This window comes from Nicotiana tabacum, chromosome 23 (assembly GCF_000715075.1).
Source record: "Nicotiana tabacum cultivar K326 chromosome 23, ASM71507v2, whole genome shotgun sequence".
Taxonomy (NCBI): Eukaryota; Viridiplantae; Streptophyta; class Magnoliopsida; order Solanales; family Solanaceae; genus Nicotiana; species Nicotiana tabacum.
Genome location: NC_134102.1, coordinates 127,471,482 through 127,492,131, shown reverse-complemented (window position 1 = coordinate 127,492,131; position 20,650 = coordinate 127,471,482). Strand labels below are relative to the sequence as shown.

The following is a 20,650-nucleotide window of genomic DNA, read 5'->3' as shown; positions in this document are numbered from 1 at the left end:
AAACCTACGGTTTTATTAAAAGAAATCTTGAAATCGGTTCGGTACGGTACGATCCGATCAGTTTAGTCGGTTTTTAAATATCCATTGACACCCCTAATCCAAACGTCATTGTTCCTCGTTTTCTTTTAATGTTTTTTTTTTCTGTTACTACCTAATATATTATTTTTCTTGGTTCGATTTTTTTTTTATTGTTTTGTTATTTTATTATTGTCTACCCTCAAAATCGGATAATAATTGAATTCGTAAGTGGTTTTAAGGATACATGGATTAACTTGACACAAAATGATAAATTAGATTGCAATTGAAATAAATGACGATAAAGTAAATGCAAACCACACGAATTGGACAATATCAACCTTAAATTGGCCGCTCTCGAGTCGAGTGCATTTCGAACGGTATCAAGACACAGAAGAATATGAGCTTAAAGAGAATAATAATAATGTATTGCTTTGGAATGCGTGTCACTAGATCCTAAATGAATTATCACACCCCTTTTTATATAGTAGAGGAGTCATATTTTAGATACAATTCTATAAAAGGTAAAAAATCTCTTGATTTGCTGATTGCCGGTTTCTTATTGATACATGCAGAGATTTTCGCCGTAATATCCGACTGGTCACGGATATTTCGGTCTTCTGTTGGTTATGCTAACAACGTTTCTTCGAGCTCGTTCGGAGTTATGGTCGACTCCGGGATCACGGACTCAATGTTCTCGAGGGTAGGCGTTCTAACTCCGGGTTCTAGCCCGGTGGGACTTGAAGTCGATCTTCAACTTTTTATTGCCAAGTTCTGAGCCTGACCCGCCATATCGTAGGCGAGCTCGATTTCGACCGTATACAACTATTCTTCTTGTTTTTGCTTGCATTATTTTCAAAATTTAGTGGCTCACTATTATTTTTCTTTTTCAATCTTATTGTGAATTGTTTTTCTTGAGCCAAGGGAGTTACTAGAAATAGCCTTTTAAATATAGAGTAAAGTCTGCATATATATTATTCTCTCTGCACCCCGTTTTGTGAAAATATATTGGATGTGTTATTGTTGTTATTGTGGACATAACAGATAATTATGAAAATATTTAACTAGACATCGGTCATTACATTTTGAATGCTGGAATATTCCTTTTGAAGCCCTTTACTGTTGATAAAAATGGAAAAGTGCTTTATTTGGAAAATGCAAATTTGTTAGTTCTATTTACTTTTTTTCGTTTTGTATACTATTCTAATTGAATTGAGAGAGAAAAAGAAGATGATATTTCACTGTAGAATACTCCGACAAGGATTAATAAATCAGGCAAATGATACATTGTTTCCGTCTATAGAAAATTTAGTTTTGACAATTTAATAAAATATAGTACAAGAATGAATTCATTTCACATTTAAGCATATAACTGTGGAGTCCATCTACTTATTATGATGAGATTTTATATTCATTCCATTTTTGTGTTACAGTATAACGAACATATATCCTACAAACCTCAAAATTGTCGGACTGTCTCAAAATATAATATTGAATATGTGAAATTACATTCTTATAATAATGTTGATTAAAACAAAATTTAGTTCTCGGACCAATATCATAAAAAACACCATATATGTGGGAATACATAGAAGTAACAATAACAATACCATACGAAGTGAAATTATACAAGTGAAGTTTAGGCAGAGTAATATATACGTAGACCTTATCTCTATTTCATGAAGATAGAGAACATATTTCTAATCGACTCTCGACCCGAAAGACATAATCAAAGCTTCGGAAAAACAAATACGGTAGTAAAACATTCATGAAAGGACAAGCAATAATCGCAGTCAGAAAACAAAATAACCGAAGTTAAGTTTGTTACTATTTCCAACTTGGATGTTAAATTAATTCATTATTTTTGTGTGTAATCTAACAAAAATAAAAAATAAAAACAAATAAAATGGGAATTAAGACATTGAAAAATTAGGTCAGTGCCGGCAGGTAATTGGGAGCAAGCAGTAGTCACGGCATGTGAAAGAGCAACACGACCCACGCTTTGCTTAAAGTCATTGCTCCCCAAAAATATTAAACAAACAAAAAGTAAAAAACATTAAGTAATTAATTAGATTTTTTTAAATATAAATAGCGGATAGTGAGAGGGAAAGTAAGCAAAGCGTGCTTTGCGGTATTTGTGAGCGAGTTGAGAGAGAAAGGTAAATACCCATCAAATTAAACGAGAAACGCTTCCTTTTAGAGAGAGAAAGTGGATTTTGTAGAGAGACAAAGATCATAGAAACACGGTAACACCACAAATTCAAATACACAGAGAAGAAAGAGAGAAGGAAGAAGAAGAAGACTTGTTCAGAGTTGAGTAGTCGTGGTCTAAACGGGATTTTTGGAGTTGTTTTTGGGTCCGGTTGTGGTTCAGATTTACAGCACAACGGGGTTTTATAAACTGAACCCCATCTTTAACTCTTTTACTGTGATTTTGTAATAGTTCTTTTCAGTTTGAGGAAATTAATTGAAGAAAAGAGAAATATGGAGTGGCCTGCTTATTTAGATGAATATGAAAAGCTTGTTTTCCGTATGACTACTCCAAGGTCAGTTAAATTGTGTTACTCTCTCTGTTTTTTCTTTTTTGTGTTTTTCGAAATGATTTTTCTTAATATTCAACTTAACAGGAGGATTTTTCATCTAATTAAGATTTGCGAAGAATTAACAGTGTTTATAAGTGAAGATTATGTGTACTTCATACCTTAGTCCATTTTTAATTTGATTTTTCTTCCTCTACACGTTATTCTGACTCTTCCTCTTTCCAGAAGTTTTCACTTCTCCGATTGACTTTTCCTTATGACAACTGAGTCATTTTTGTAAATTTTCAGCACTTCAAATTTCAAAAAATAATCCTAATAAGTGGCCATTTCTGAATAGTCTCTATCAATGGTGTTTTACAGGGTCATGATCGACAATGCCGGTTGTTCAAATTCCACTCGCGTTATGGTATGTCAACTTCTTCCAATTTGCTGGAATATTTTCAAATTTTTGACATAGTGTTACTATAAAATCATTTTTTGCTTTTTTTAATTAGTCCAATTTTTTGGTTTTTTTTAACAGATTGATAGTGCGAGAAAACATGGAATACTTCTGGAAGCAGTACAAGTTCTTACGGATCTGAACCTTTCAATCAAAAAAGCTTACATCTCGTCCGACGGTCGGTGGTTTATGGACGGTGAGCGCAATTTATGGAAACAGCCCCTTTTTCTGCTAAAGTTCGCCTTTTGCTAAAGTGCGCACCTCATCACTGCGCACGTTAAGCAGATCATTTAGTCTTTAGTAGGAATAAATATCAAGGCGTACGTTAGCTGCTTGCTTAATTTTCCTCTAGTATTAACTTTTTTTCCTTTGAATATTTGTGAGTACTAATTTGTGCCGTTTCAACTCGTTCTTAATGTACAGTGTTTCACGTTACTGATTTGGATGGAAACAAATTAACGGACGAGAGTGTCATCAGTTACATTGAACAGGTATTTAATTTACTTAAATGTCTAAAATAATTGCATTTTCTTTGTGGGTAATTTAGATTTACATTTTTGTACTAATTTTGAACCTTTTTTATGTTCTTGAACAGTCATTAGGGACTATTCATTTTGCAAGTGCAAAGTGCTTTGATGGTTTGACAGCACTGGAATTAACTGGGACGGATCGAATTGGCCTATTATCGGAGGTTTTTGCAGTACTCTCAGAATTACAGTGCAATATAGTTGAAGCTAATGTGTGGACTCACAATGGTCGAATTGCGTCCCTAATTTATGTAAAGGAAGGGGATTCAGGGTCCCCGATTGAGGACTCTCAGAAGATAGACACGATTGAAGCTCGTTTAAGGAATGTGCTCAAGGGGGATAATGATATTCGTAGTGCTAAAACATCAGTGTCTATGGCTGTCACACATACTGAAAGGAGGCTTCATCAGATGATGTTTGCAGATCGTGATTATGAAAGGAAGCCGGTTATTAGGACTAACGATAACCCTATTGTATCGGTATTGAATTGCTTGGAAAAGGGTTATTCCGTAATAAATGTTCAGTGCAAGGATCGACCTAATCTTCTGTTTGATGTCGTTTGCACCTTGACAGACATGCAATATGTTGTGTTCCATGCCACAGTTAATACAGCAGGGGACAGCGCATACTTGGTATATATTCCTTCACCTACTTTTCATTGCTTTTTTCATAGAGTATTCTTTAATGATGTTTACAGGAATGTGCAGATTTGCTTAACTTCTGTTACAATCTTGTCTCAGGAATTCTTCATTAGGCATACAGATGGAAGTCCGATTAGTTCAGAAGCAGAAAAACAGCGTGTGATTCTATGTCTACGAGCTGCAATTGAGAGAAGAGCATCTGAGGTATACTGCTCATGCCCCATTTGCCGTCTTAAATGAATATTGGCTTATACTATAGTATTTCATTTCTTCTAACTGTAAACAATTGAGTTTGGATTACAGGGAGTGAGGCTGGAGTTATGTACTGGAGATAAGCAAGGGCTATTGGCTGAAGTAACACGAACTTTCCGTGAAAATGGTTTAAATGTGACAAGGGCAGAGATATCCACAAGTAGTGATAATACAGCTCTAAATGTGTTCTATGTAACAGATGCTAATGGAAATCCAGCTGATCCAAAGATCATTGATTCTGTTAGGCAGAGAATTGGATTGACTGACTTGAAAGTGAAGGAATTGCCACTTATCTATCATCAAAAGGCAGAGGAGAGGGAAGAGCCCACAGTTGGGGCAGGTGGGGCAATGTTGCTTTCACTTGGTAGCATTGTAAGGAAGAATCTATACAATTTGGGATTGATCAAGTCATATTCTTGAAGATCAGCACAAAATTATTACCAATTAGATTTGTCCCAATCTTTGGTGTTGGGCATGTGTACATAGCTTAAAGATTACTGAAAATGAAAGGGGATTTGGTGATAGTAGTTGTTATAGTTGAGCTTGGTTGGCTGAAAGGATAGACACATACTAGAAGTTGATGTTATTTCGGGGGTCCATATTAGAATTTTAAACAGAGAAAAATGGGAAAGAGAAGAAAGGATGTTAGTTGGGTGGCTTGTGGTTATAAATTTGTTTGGTGGAAGATTAGAGGCAAAGGCAGGCTGGCAAGCAATGATACAAAAGAAGATGATAGGGTTGTAGACATAGAACTTGGTTTTAGAACAGTACACATTTGTACATAGTCGCTATTATTATAATTTTAGCTTCTAATGTTTGACTTAGTTGTTTATACTTACTATGCCTTTTGCTTGGTGTTGTCCATTTGGGACTGCAAACAAGAATCTAGTCTTTGTAAATATTATAGATTATTTAGTTATTTTCAGGTCCTACACATTGCTGGATTTCTTTTGCTCGATTTGATTGACTGTGTGCATGTATTGTTGACCACGAAACAATGACTTTGGTTTTTTGCAATCCGCGTTGCCACGCTGTTGCCTGTGGTGAAGACATTTGAAATTTGGTCTGAAGAAATAATGTTTAAAATAAGGCTTTAATTTCCATAATGGACAGAGTTATTATCACTTAAAAAGTACCTATTCATAATCAGTAAAGCTGGTAATTTAGAAAATAGTGACTAGTAACTTTTTTTTTTTCTGCGGACGAACTCTTTACAACACGGAAAATATTACTCTTTACAACAGGGAAATTTTTACTCATTTTGTAAAAATTATTTAGAGGGTGTTTGGCTAAAGCTTATAAGTTGGTCAAACTAGCATATAGGTATTTTTTGGCTTATTTACGCGTTTGGTAAAATTAAAAGTGCTTATAAGTCAAATGCTTATAAGTCGAAAATAAGTCAAAAGCCATAAGCTGGTCACCCCATCTTATAAATTTTTAGCTTATAAACACTTTAAGTTTGACCAATTTTTTTACTATTTTATCCTTAAAATATATTTTTTTAGAATAAAACTCTTGCATCGATACTCATTGTCTCAAGTACTATTTCAACCTACCCCCCTCCCCTGCAATGCTCGTTGACTATTTAAGATAAGCAAATTCTCGATTTCTTTGCATATTTATATGTATGTGATTGTGTATTAATCTTTGAACTGTATGTAATAAATAAGGATATATTAAATTTTTGGTATGTTACTTTCTAAGTGTTGTAGTGATAAAAAAAGTGTTTGTTTCTCTTCAAATATTTTGTCCTATTTAGGTTTATTTTTTACTGAGAAACTTTTATTAATTTATTATAACTTATGATTATATGCTTATCATAAAATAAATTATATTTATCATAAAAGTTATCTTATCTAAGCAGAGTTATATTTAAAATAAAATGACAAATAAAATATTTTATATTTGGATCGATTTGGAATCTAAAATTTTGAAGATATTACGCCCTTATAGGTGTAAACACTTCTAAGGTTATTTAAGTCATTTTAACAGAAAAAGAGATTATTAGTACTTTTTATCAAATACTACAGCAGTTTATTATCAATTTCAACACTTGTATCCAAACACGTACCTGCTTATTTATTAAATTAGTTTCAACACTTAATTTTTTTTTCTTCACTTAATGCTTATCAGTAAGTTCAAATCAACTAATCCAAACGGATTCTTATAGTGTCGATGAATGAACAATAAAAATAATGTACTTAATGAAAGGGAAAAGTAAGACCGACCTTTGAATAAAAAACTTCTAAAATCAATGAGAAATATCGTACGCATTCTGGAAGCTGTCTTTTTCTAATTTGAAAAATTCTAAGTCGTTGACATTGTTTCCTGTAGTTGGGAAAGAGCCCAAAAGAAAAGAAAAGAAACTGAACTGTTGTAGATTTATTTTATTGTATTTTATAATTTCAGCTCATGAATCAAGAAAAGCATGTAATTTATCATAAAACGAGCATCTAATGAAAACATGAAACCGAACAGGACTATAAGTTTGCACGCTAATATCGATGGAGTCATAAGGTTTTGTTTTATCCTTAATCAAATATTTCAAAAGTTAATCGCATTAATTAGATAGCACTATTTCCCCTCGACGTGAAACATTTCGGTCCGAATCCAGATTGTCGAGTTTCAAGGTGCGTACAGGTGGGAAATAAAAAAAATGCAGTGATGTTCTTTTTCACTCTTTTACTTGTATTTTTTTTTTTTTTTTTTTTTGTGTGTGTGGTGGTGGTGGGGGCTACTAAATTTCGTTTCGCCAGTTGCTTTCATATTCTATGTATAGATTCTGAATTTTCATTTGTGCTTAGTTTTTGTCTTATTGTCACTACAGAGGCTAAGCATAGGGCTATAAAGTAATAAACTAGAGCATTAGATAGGCTAAATTCCAAAATATTAAATTAATAATTGGGTCTCAAAAATTGAATTAGACAAAACAAATGACAATTTGCAATGTGTCTAGCATAATTAAAGCAGTGTAAGGTCTGAGAGACGGCTATTTTGTCTTTCATTCTTGTTATTACAGACCATAGTAAACGCCACCACTATATGGACATTTTCCCTCGTTCTCTTTACTGAAACTCAACTGGTTTCTGCAATTTTTATTTTGGATTTTAGCACCCTGGCTGAAAAAATATGTTAAATTTGGAACTCATTACCAGCAACATACTTTTAAACTATAAATTTGTCTTTCTGTTTGGCGATAAAATTATATTAACAGTAGTCGTATTATATATATATATATATATATATATATATAGAGAGAGAGAGAGTCAGGTAGACTTTCCAGGTTCGGCCGAACCCATTAGCTTTTGTTCAAATAGTATATTTGTATTAAAAAAATTAAAAAATATGTACAAATATTAATCAAACATTTATAAAGTTAAAATACTCATTTGGTATGGGTATATGAGGCAGCAAATGCGCCGAGGAAGGCGTGGGTGTAGAGAAGAGATCGGAATCTGAATCTGATCACATGCAGATGCAGTGAAAGTGAAAAGGCCAAGTCAAAGCATCGATATGAAACATGCATGAGAAGATGAATTTAAAGATTAATTACTTTAATAATAAGAATGAGAATGCCTTTGCTTCTCTTTTTTTTCTGATTGGCTCTACTTTTCATATGTTTAACACATAAAAAGGGTTTTTCTACAGCTCGCTCCAAAAGCTACGTTTGTTTTCTTTTGCTTTGTCTCTAGGTTTTCTTAAGATTCATGCCCTTCTTCATCTTTCTTTTGATCGAGGCAGATTCGTGACTCCTTTTCTAGTTTTTTCTTTTGATTCCAGCTGTTTTTTTTTATATAAAAAAGAAATGAATTTAACTTGACAATATAAAAGAGTTTTTATACTCTTTAGGTCGTAAAAAATATACTAGATTGATTAGTATCTTTGTGGAAAAATGACCTTAGCATCATTTAAGCATGAATGCCTGATGTTACTCTTCTAGATTGATACTTGCAATTAGAATAAAAATAAAGCATTACTTGATTATGCAATAAATAAGTTTTATTCCTTGTTAGGCAAATAGCAAAAAGTAAAACGAATCTTCAACCAGATTTTTACTCTACTGTTTTCCATTTCCAATTACTTTTGGAGTGGAAACTGCGTTTCTTAATTATTGACTTCACATCACTCATATTCTTTAAGTTACAATCTTAAATAAAATGGGGTAAATTCTACCAGAAAAGAAAAGAAAAACAAAGAAAGAGAAGTGGATAATGCTGTAATGGAGAGTGTCACTTGCACAGAAGTCACTTAGCTTACTTTACTGATGTGCATGCTCTGTAATTAACCTTAGTTGTTAGACTATAGTTAGTAGTAGTGAGTGGTCACATGTTTACTTAGTTAGAACTCTTTGCTGGCAAATAATTGGATATGTTAGTCGGTATATATATTCTGTAACTTCTCATTTGTGAAAGATAAGCTACTAAAACACTCTATTACAAAATTCTCTCCCTCTCTAGAATTTTTCACTGTTTTATTGCTTCCTCTTTCGCTTCATGCAGCTTCGTCTTCATCTGGTTGGATTGGTTGTTTCAGCCTAGATTACAAATCTTATCATGGTATCAGAGCAATCAACCGAGCAATTCTAGGGATTTATTTTTCGTTCAATTGAAGAAAATCGAGAGAATTAGCTTCGAGTTTGGGACCTGTAACCCTAATTTTGTACGATTTGGTGCAATTTCACTAATTCAATGGCGATTGCAGATGAATCGAGCGGTACGAGAATTAGTACATCAACATCCACTAGCAATATTTTATAATGATTTGGTTGCCGAAAGCTAATATCTCCAGGATCCTATTGACTTAATTCGATAGCAATGTCTCACTATATTTTCTTTTTTTTTTTGTTCCAACAATGTATCCGATACTCGTATTGGTGCCCAACTAATCCCAGATTAAAGTCGAAAGTCTCACATTATGGATAAATTATTAGATTTAGAGACTAAAATTTCCAAAAAACTTCCTTATTCTCTCTATTGATAGCGCGTTGTACATCCTCTTTATACAAGTTTGTAATGTAAATTCAATAAATGAAAAAGAAAATTATATTTACACTTGTCCTATTCTTATTCAATAAAATCTAACTATATTAACAAACTATATTCTCTCCCACATGCCAAAGAATTGATCACGTGTAGGCATCTTCTAGAATTATTCTTTTCTGATTGCTGGCCAAGGAAGTATTTGAAGGGTCATGATTTAATCCATCAATGTTGTGTTTGAAGGTCAGGATCTGTCCACGTGTTCCTTTGTTTGTCTGAGAAGAACAAGTTTGACCAGACCATATTTTAGAGTTAGGCTTCCCTTTACTCTTTGTATTCGATACACACGAAGCCTCACACGACCCCTCTTTCTTCTTCATCTTCAATCCTCTCCTATGTGACTCCATAACTTGATTGCTTTTATGTAATCCATTCTAAGAATCAATATCATCATGTTTCTCAACACCTCCCCTCAAGTTGGAGGGGAAGGAATTGATACCCAACTTGCAAAGAATATATATGTGAAAAGGTCCAGCTAGAGATTTGGTAAAGAGATCTGCCAGTTGCAAGGTCGATGGAACATAGAAAAGAGAAATCAGCCCTGAGAGAACCTGTTAGCGCATAAAATAGCAGTCCAACTCAACATGCTTTGTGCGTTCGTGAAAAACGGGATTTTGAGCTATGTGAATGGCTGCTTGACCGTCGGAGTGCAAATAAATCGGTAAACATGGAGAAAGAGATATATCCTCAAGCAAGAGAGTCAACCAAGTCAACTCAGCAGTGACTTTCCTCATCGATCTATATTCAGCCTCGGCGGAGGAAGGTGAGATGGATGGTTGTTTCTTTGACTTCCACAAGATAGGAGAGCCGCCTAAACTGATGTAGAAACCACTAATAGATCGTCTAGAATCCGGGCATGAGGCCCAATCTGCATCACAATAAGCAATTAAGGAGAAAGATTGTGAGCCATTCAAAAACAAACCTTGCCCTGGATCAAGGCGTAGATAGCTCAAAACTCGAAGAGCAGCAGAGAAATATCCCACACAAGGTCTTTGCATGAACTGACTTAAAATTAGAATAGCAAAAGAAAGATCAGGCCTTGTGTGGATAAGATAGTTTAATTTTTCAACGAGCCTTCGATAGATGATGGGATCAGTTAGTGGAGGACCTGAATCAACAGATAACTTGGAACAAGGATCAAAAGGGGAGGAAGCTGAAGGCAGTTGATTGCAATCCAATTCTGCCAGCAAGTCTAAGGTAAATTTCCTTTGACTTACTATAATGCCATTGTTTTCGTGCAGAATCTTCATCCCCAAAAAGTAATGTAATTCCCCTAGGTACTTGATTCAAAATTCAGCATGTAAGAAAGCTTTTAATTCTGATAGTTCTGTAGGATTATTACCTGTGAGTAAGATGTCGTCCACATATACTGCCACAATAGAAACAAGATCCCCTTTCTTCTTAAAAAATAATGAGTAATCATTGAGTAAAGAAGAATAACCTTTAAAACTCAAGGCTCCAGCAAGTCTGGCTTACCACTGCCTAGATGCCTGCTTTAATCCGTATAGAGATTTTCTTAATTTGCACACAAGATTGGGAATATAAGGTGTGAGACCTGCAGGGAACTTTATATAAACTTCTTCCTGTAGATCACCATGTAGAAAGGCATTACTAACATCTAACTGTGCAATGCTCCAGTCTCTTTTGACTGCAATAGCCAACAAACACGTGATTGTGGTCATTTTGACCACTTGTGAGAATGTCTCATTGTAATCAATTCCTTCTCTCTGAATATCCCCTCTAATCACCAACCTGACCTTCAATCTCTCAATTGTCCCATCTGCATTGTGCTTTACCTTGTATACCCATTTACAAGGCAAAGCCTTCCTCCCCATTGGTAAAGGCACTACCTCCCAGGTTTGATTTGTTTGTATATCCTCAATTTCTGAATCCATTGCTTTCTTCTATCCTGGATGAAGTGATGCTTGAGTAAAACTGGTGGGCTCAGTCACAATAGCAATAAACTTCAATAATTGTTGATTTTGAAATGATAAGGCAGTAAGGGAGAAACTGGAAGGTTGTGGGGGTTGTGTGAAACAGGCAGAGGATACATATGTGAGGTAAATATTATTGCAAACATAGTCTTTTAGATGTTCAGGGAATTTAGTCACTCATTCTAATTTTCTAACTGGTAAAAGAGAATTAGGAACTGGACTACTAAGAGGATGGTGAGAAGTTGAGCTAGGACTAGGACAAGGTGAGCTATGTTGAGAAAGTGGACTGAGTTGAGCAGGGGAAGAGGTAAGCAGTGAACTAGGAGAAGATTGGTTAATATCTTGTGGCTCATGAACAAGTGATGTTGGTAAGTGAAGAGTCTTGTCATTGGGAATAATTGTGTCAGGCGGAGTAGGAAAGATAGGCTGAGGTTTTGGTGCTTGATTGTGAAAAGGGAAATTAGTTTCATGGAACTGTACATCTCTAGACACCACAATCTTTCTGTTGTATAGTTCCAAAAGCTTGTACACTTTCTGTCCGGGAGGGTACCCTAAAAACACACATGCCTTAGCTCTTGGTTCAAATTTGCCCCTGTTTTGTGCTAAAGTAGATACATAATACCAAAAGTCCTCAAATCTGTGTAATCAGGGAGTTCTCCAAAAATTACCTCATATGGTCTCTTTCCTTTAAGCACTCTAGAAGGAATCCTATTAATCAGATGTTTTGCTGTTAGCACACATTCTCCCTAGTAGGATGTAGGTACCTTTGACTGAAACATTAAGGCCCTTGCTATTTTTACCAAATGCCTGTGTTTTCTTTCAACCACCCCATTTTGTAAAGGGGTGGCAACATAGGATGTTTGGTGTAGTATGCCTTGAGAGGTCAAGTATTCAGAATGTACAGAACCTTTCCCTAATTTCGTTGCATTATCTGACCTGATTACCTTCACCTTTACATCAAACTGTCTTTCAACCATCTTCAAAAAATATTTTAAGACACTAAATGCATTACTTTTTGCAGTCAACAAGTATGTCCATGTTGCCATACTGAAATCATCAACTATAGTCAAAAATATTTGTATTCATTATAAGTAGAAACTTTGTAAGGTCCCCAAGTATCTATGTGGATTAGTTCAAATATTCGTTTTGTTGAAGTATGACTTATTGAAAAATGTTTTCGAGTTTGCCTTGCCAATGGACATACATCACAAGAATAGTTTGAATTAGGAAGAAAAGAAATAGTATTGATATTTTTCATTGCATAGAAAGGCAAATGCCCCAACATATTATGCCATAACATTACATCAGATACTAATTTAGCAGAAGAAACTGAAACTGAATTGTGCTCTTTAGACAATAGAGAAACATTTGATTGAAAAAAATTCCTAGACTGGGTACTACATGGCCTAAGTAAATATAGTCCTTCTTTGACTTCACCAAAAGCTTGAGGTCTCTTCATTAAAGAGCCCTGCAAGAGACATTCAGTATGAGTAAGAAGTACTAAACATTTAAACTGGTATGTGTGTTTGTGAACAGATAATAGGTTGAACTTGAAACAAGGAACATGTAGACATTTTCTAGGACAAGATCTGAAAAAATAGGTACATTACCTGAATGAGTAACTTTGACCTGATATGAATTAGGTAGATTAAAAATAAGAGGCATAGGGAGTGGATATAAAGACTTAAAATCTTTAGTATCATAACACATATGTTCTGAAACACCTGAATCTATGATCCAGATATTAGTGTTTTAAAAGGGAAAATTAGAAACTAAGTTATTGAAAGCAATACCAGCTACAACATTTGAACTGATATCTGCTCCAGTTCCTATTGAGGTATCCTGATGAACCTTGACATGCTTGAGCAAATTCACAAGCTGAAAAAACTGATCCTTGGACAGATTCTGTATTAAATTAACTCCATCAATCTCCATTGGTTGTGGCTCCTCCCCTGATGTTGTTGCATTTCCCCTTATTGGTCCCTGAAATTTCTTGTTCTTGTTGAACTTGTAATCAGAAGGATATCCCACAAGTTTGTAGCAATCTCCTATCACATGGTTTGTCATTTTGTAATAAGTTTAAAATTGCTTTGGTTTCTTTCCTTTGTAGTTAGGGTTCCCTGCACTCTGTGTAGTTTTCTGAATTTCCTGTAAACTTCTGTGCTGATTGCATTTGGCTTCCATTTGTCATAGAGTATCCTTGGCTTCCTGCCATAAAAGATGAACCTCCTGAGGAAAATTGATTGTAAACAGGGGTTTCCCTCTGATTCTCATCTTGCAATAATAGTGAGTAAGCATGATTAACAGTAGGAAGTGGCTTAATCATCAAGATGTTACTCCTAGCCTGAGCATAGGTCTCATTCAACCCCATAAGAAATTGAATGAGCCTCTCATCCTCCAAAGATTTGACTAACTTCTTCTTTCCTCCATACACACATGCACAACTACAATTTGTATGAGTATTAAGAGAATCAAGTTCATCCCATAACTTCTTAATTTTTGTGTAATAGCGTGCAATATCATTAGTTCCCTACACTAAATCATTTAGTTCCTTTTGCAGATGGAATAACTTAGCATTATTTGACTGTCCAAATCTCTCTTCAAGATCAGTCCATAGATCTAAAGCTGTTTTGTAATAGATAACAACTTCAACTATCTCTTTTCCGAGAGAGTTCAATAACCAAGATGTCTCCATGTCATTGCATCGATTCCACTGTTGAAAATCCTTAGAGGTGACTGCTGGTGCTAAGCAAGTGCCATTGATAAAACCCAATTTGTTTTTGGCTGACAAGGCTATGAGGACAGATCTACGCCAAGCCTGATATCATTTGACATCAAAATGAGAATTCACCAGGTTCATACCTAGTGCATCAGATGAATGCAAAAAATAAGCATGGTTGGAGTCATACTGAGCTCCAATTCCAGCTGCTGTTGCTTCAACTTCAGTGTTATCCGGCATGGTTTTGTTATAAGTATCGAAAGAAGGAAGAAGGAAGAAGAAATGAGATTCAAATTTGAAGATGAACAAGAAGCTTTCAAGGCCCTCATACCACATTAGATTTAGAGACTAAAATTTCGAGAAAACTTTCTTCTTCTCTGTATTGATAACACATTGTACATCCTCTTTATATTAGTTTGTAATGTAAATTCAATAAATGAAAAAGAAAATTGTATTTACACTTGTCCTATTCTTATTCAATAAAATCTAACTATACTAACAAACTATATTCTCTCCCACATGCAAAGAATTGATCACATGTAGGCATCTTCTAGAATTATTCTTTTCTGATTGCTGGCCAAGGAAGTATTTGGAGGGTCATGATTTAATCCATCAATATTATGTTTGAAGGCTAGGATCTGTCCACGCGTTCCTTTGTTTGTCTGAGAAGATCAAGTTTGACCAGACCATATTTTAGAGTTAGGCTTCCCTTTACTCTTTGTATTCGATACACACGAAGCCTCACACGACCCCTCTTTCTTCTTCATCTTCAATCCTCTGCTATGTGACTCCATAGCTTGATTGCTTTTATGTAATCCATTCTGAGAATCAATATCATCATGATTCTCAACATAAATTCTCTCTAACAAAGATAACTCTATACTCAGAAATCGAACGCTAAATCTCTAATTAAGAATGATGGAGTACTTAACATCTACAACAACCTTATTGGTTAATTGTAATACTAATCGTTCTTTATTGTTAAGTTATGCATATCTTTGCGTCTTTTTGATTAGGTAATAGTCGTTACGTGGAAAGACCTTGTTGCATTTTAGTTTAAACTTTTTTTAAATTTTGAATTTTAGTAGGAGATTGAAAACGGCAATTCCACTGAAAGGATTTTCGTGAATCAGAATATAAAAATTTCTTAATTCTTATTCTTTACCGTACATGGCATCTTTAATAAAGTCTTCCAGAATTAGCATGACAGCAAAGAAAGGAATCTAGCGATAGACAGCAAAGAGTCACGTTTGGCAAACTTTAACAAGAAAATCTAGAAGGAAAAACAAATACCCTTTTAACTCATCAACGAGAATATTATGCGTATATAGTGCTAATTAATTGGAAGGGGCCGGGTCTTGGAACTGACACTAAAGTATTCTCTTTGTTATCTAAATGTCACGGGTTCGAGATATGAAAACAGCACTAATATTTACATTAGAATAAATTATCTACATCACACCAACCCCTTGGAGTTCTGTCCTTTCATGGACTATGTGTGAATGCCAGATGTTTTGTACACCGGGCTGTCATTTTTAATAGTACTAACAAATTTCTTCAGAGGCTAGGTAAGGTAATTTCAAAGCTTAAAAACAAGTATTGCAAAATCCAAAATTAGAAGTTAGACTTTAATTTCTGCATGGTGGGATCGAAACGAAGGTCCAAGATTTGTGACGACAAATAATTAATTAGGGTGGAATTAATTATGGTCTTGTTATTTTCTATAAGTTGTAACGTCAATTTATTATTACTAACCATAAAAACAAAGGCAAACCACAACATTGGTCAAGAAAACAGGTGGCGTACGTTGTTGTAGCATAATATTAGGACCCGTTTGGCCATAAATAAACTTGGGTTTTATGGCAAACACATGTTTGGTCATAGATTTTGCCAAAATAAATTTGAATTTTATGGCAAACACATGTTTGGCCATAGATTTTGCTTACATTTTTGCCAAATTCCAAATCCCAAAACCAGCTCAGCCAAAATATCACTATTATATTTTTTAAAAATTACCCCAAACTTTTGTATTTTATAAAAAAGACCATAATTTATTATTTTGTAACGATGTTGCTTCGTCTTCTCGGTCATCTGATAGTGTATCATGTATTTCATTATAAAAATGATAATTTTGTATCAAATTTATTTATGTTCAGGACTATGGTTTGTGATAATATAATGAATGTTATTGATAATGGTAATGTTAGGTATTTGTGATAGTTTTTAGAATTTGTGGATATAAGTCATGTTTCATGTTTTTTCAAACCAATCTTCATCCAAAACAGATGTCCAAACACATTTTCATCTTCAAACTAAATTTTACTCAAATCAGATTTTTGAGAATAAATTTGAGAATCTATGGACAAACGATAGTAAAGGAAAACCGTTCAAAGTTAAAGCAGTTTTTGTATACACAATGGGAAACAAATGACTGAATTAATCTTAATTGTCGTTAATCTGTCCTTTTCTCTTAGGTCATTTCCTTCTTGCACATGCACCCCACATGGACAGCTATATGGAGTTATAATTTTTGACCTTTCACTAACACTTATTAATTTGACATTGTGAACTTTTGACCAAAAGTATCAAATAAAGAGTCTTCTATTCATTATTAATTTCTCTTTACCACCTAAGGTTCTTGAACGTTTTGTAGTCTCTTCTGATGTTGTTATGTGTTGGGCAGGATGCGACTGTTCCTGTTTTCTCGTGCTTTTTGAGAAGCAATATTTAACAATTGTATTTGTACAGGCATATGTATATACTATATAGCACATTTGAAACTAATTGTAGTTCCCAATATAATGTACAACAGACAATGTTAGAGATGTGCTGACTTTTGAATCAGTTCTATATATATATATCATTTTCTTCACTTCCAAAACATAACACTATAATCAGAGACGTGGCCGTTGTTTTGTCAAATACGAACACAATGTGCAAAATCCAACCAAATTGCCTTCAGGTTTGGCACTACAATATTAATTAATGTGTGTTATGACCCGTTACCACCGATTAGACACGCAATATAATTGTAATACCCTAAATTTTAGACAGAGTCCCACATCGGCAAAAACACAAGAGGGATGCTGGGTATATAAGTGAACAAGCCTTAGACCCTATTGACGCGTTTTAAACTCGTGAGGACCTAGGCCTAGAGCGGACAATATCACTAGCGGGCTGAGCTGTTACAGATGGTATCATTGTAACACCCCAGACTTTAGTCACAGTCTCACATCGACAAAACACAAGAGGGGTATTGTGTATATAAGTTAACAAGCCTTAGACCATATTGACACGTTTTAAATCCGCGGGCGGGGTTATTACAGATACTATCAGAGTCACTCTTGTGTCAGCCATGCCGATGGTGGGTCACAGTTCAACTAAGTTTAGGCAAATTCCGATTAGGCGGGGCAAACCTCGGTGCTGAGTTTAGGCGAATCCCATGCGGTGGGAAAAACCTCAGCGAGGATGCTTGGTATATAAGTGAACAAGTCTTAGACCCTATTGACGTGTTTTAAACCCGTAAGGGCCTAGGCCTAGAGCGGACAATATCACTAGCGGGCTGAGCTGTTACAATAATGCCTTGTCATTTTTTTTGTTTTCCTACTCGGTATTCGGCACCTACATTGGCCCCCCACTAAATCCGGATTCGCACCGGAAAGTCCCACATTGGGGGGTAAGCGCTCCCTAACAAAGGTGACTCCATATTCAGGGATTCGAACCCGAGACCTCTGGTTAAAGATGAATGAGTACTTACCACTCTACCACTAACTTTGGTACTACAGTATTAATTAATGTGTGTTATGATCCGTTACCACCAATCATTATTAGACATGCAGAATAATGCCTTGTCATTTTTTTTTTGGTTTCTCACCCGATGTCCGATACCCACATTGGGACCCGACTAAATCCGAATTCGCACCGGGAAGTCCCACATTGGGGGGTAAAGCGCTCCCTAACAAAGGCGACTCAATACCCAGGGACTCGAACCCGTAATTTCTAATTAATGATAGATAAATACTTACCACTCTACTACAACCTTTATTGGTCATTGGTCCATTCTCCTAAAATGCTTTTATATATTTCCATGGATACCCTCCAACTAAGCCTTCTCCATAATATTAAAATAATTTATCCCAAACCACTACCCCCCTCTCTCTGGTTCCGGATATTTTTTGGCTGCTATAGTGAAGTGTCGTTATCGAAAACATATATATTATAACATAGCATAAAAATTAATTTCATAAAAACTTGGCTTTTATAGTAAAAAATTGTTATATAACGATGCTGTTATAGAAAAGTCTGATCGTAAGTGACGTATAATTGAACTTTTTCAGAAAATTAATTAAAATTGAATTTCAAGGGCCAAAGTTCACTATACCACGAAATTTCTTTTACTACTTTGTTTAATTATATGGTAGTTTCCCAAGCTAAGGGGAAGAGGTACATCACTAAGGAAATTTCCTTTATTCTTTTCCCAAAAGGAAATTTCCTTTATTAGTTTTTTTCTTTTAATCTATTGTTGAGAAAGCCGCTGGATTTTGACACAAATTTTTGCTTTAATTTTTTTAACTTCATTATAACAATTTGTCTTTATTTAGCAATATGGGAATTCCCAAGCTAAAGGACCAGGAATATTGGTGCATTGCCAAGGAAATTTCCTTTAATAATCTTTTCTTATCCAATTATTGAGAAAGCCGTCGGACATACTTTCATTAAATTTAACTTTATTCACTACCAATATAAAATAAATTAATAGTTCTCGTAGTGCTTGCTAAATGGAATATTTTACATGCTTAAAGTTTGGATTTAGCCTTTCTTTATTTGTACGCAATTGATGATTTAAATTCTTCTAAGCTGACGTAAAGGTGGCGAAGATAAGGTATTTCCTTGTAAAAACAATATTCTGAAAGGATCTGTCAGTGTTCTTAATATATGCTTTGTTATAAGTAAAATCAAATTACGGTGAATGTCTATCTTCCTTCGTGATCTTCCTCTCAAATGCTTAATGACATATTCAATGACTTATTTCTTCATTTTTCATGCCTATTTAAAGGTATTGTAATAGATAGAAAGAACACACAATTGAAGAAGAAATAAAAATCTCCCCCTTCTCTTTATTTTCATTTCTTGTTCATATTTTACTAAATTACTTTTATTTTATAACACGTTATCAGCACGAGACACTACCGTCTCAAGAAGCTCTTTGAGAAGACTAGGCAAATATGGATATCTCTCAAAGCAAACTTGGATCAAAGTTCAATTGTAAAAATATTTGCTTAATTGATTCATGTACGCCACATCCAATATTTAAAAAGAAAAAAAATTTCTCTCATTTAGGTATGTGTAAGGCAGACGTTACTACAATTTTATGTTAGTAGTAATCTAATTGAAGGCTCTGGAAGAGCCACTATAACTTTGCCTAATGGAATAATACTTATCATAGAAAATGCAATGTTCTCCTCCAAATCCAAGAGGAACTTGTTGAGTTTTAAAGATATCCGTTGAAATGGATTTCATATTGAGACAATAGATGAGAATAATCTCGAATATCTTATCATTACCAAGAATGTCTCTGGCGAGAAAAGAGTTATTGAGAAGTTCTCATCTTTATCTTGTGGCCTGTATTAGACAAGAATAAGTACAATTGAGGCACGTTCTATTGTAAACCAAAAGGTTCCGATTCCAATACTTTTGTACTTTGACATGATCGATTGGGACTTCCTAGATCAATTATGATGAGACGAATTATATAAAACTCAAACGGGCGTCTATTAAAGAATTTAAAGATTCTTTTAAATAATGAATTCTCTTGCACTTCTTGTTATCAAGGCAAGCTAATTATTAGACTATCACCAATAAAGATTGGGATTGAGTCCCCTGTATTTTTGGAACATATACAAGGGAATATTTATGGACCTATTCACCCACCTAGTGGATCGTTTAGATATTTTATGGGCTTAATAGATGCATCTTCTAGATGGTCTCATATGTGCCTATTGTCATCTCGCAACCTGGCATTTGCAAAATTAATGGCACAAATAATTCTATTACGGGCACATTTTTCCGATAATCTAATTAAGTCTATTCGACTTGATAATGATGTTGAGTTTTCATCCCAAGTATTTAATGATTATTGCTTATTATTTGGGATAAAAGTAGAACATCCCGTAGCTCATGTACACACTCAAAATGGCCTTGTAGAGTCTTTGATTAAACGTCTACAATTGATAGCAAGACTGTTACTCATGAAAACGAGATTACCCACTTCTGTTTGGGGTCATGCCACTTTGCATGTTGCAACGCTAGTTCGTCTTAGACCGACAAATTATCATAAATATTCTCTGTTGCAATTAGTTTTGGGTCATGAATCTAATATATCCTATTTAAGAATTTTTTGGTGCGCAGTATATGTGCATGTAGCACAGCCATATCGCACCAAGATGGGTCCCCAAAGAAGGTTAGGAATATATGTTGCGTTTGAATCGCCTCTATTATTCGCTACCTCGAAACATTAACAGGAGATTTGTTCACTGCTCGATTT

General features: G+C 34.7%; 1 protein-coding gene across 1 annotated transcript; it reads left to right on the top strand.

Moving 5' to 3' along the window:
* Positions 1-2,099: 2,099 nt before the first annotated feature.
* On the top strand, positions 2,100-5,358 carry LOC107782635 (ACT domain-containing protein ACR8-like). Its single transcript, XM_016603530.2, has 7 exons — positions 2,100-2,561; positions 2,916-2,961; positions 3,076-3,190; positions 3,418-3,485; positions 3,590-4,153; positions 4,262-4,366; positions 4,466-5,358. Exons 1-7 carry the CDS (start codon positions 2,500-2,502, stop codon positions 4,832-4,834), a joined length of 1,329 nt encoding a protein of 442 aa, XP_016459016.1. The 5' UTR covers positions 2,100-2,499; the 3' UTR covers positions 4,835-5,358.
* The last annotated feature ends 15,292 nt before the right edge of the window (positions 5,359-20,650 follow it).

Excerpts from the sequence above, each read along its gene's own strand:
- LOC107782635 (XM_016603530.2), top strand. The coding sequence starts at position 2,500 with ATGGAGTGGCCTGCTTATTTAGATGAATATGAAAAGCTTGTTTTCCGT. Across the intron at positions 2,562-2,915 it reads TTCCGTATGACTACTCCAAG|GGTCATGATCGACAATGCCG; the intron begins GTCAGTTAAATT and ends GGTGTTTTACAG. Across the intron at positions 3,191-3,417 it reads CGGTCGGTGGTTTATGGACG|TGTTTCACGTTACTGATTTG; the intron begins GTGAGCGCAATT and ends CTTAATGTACAG.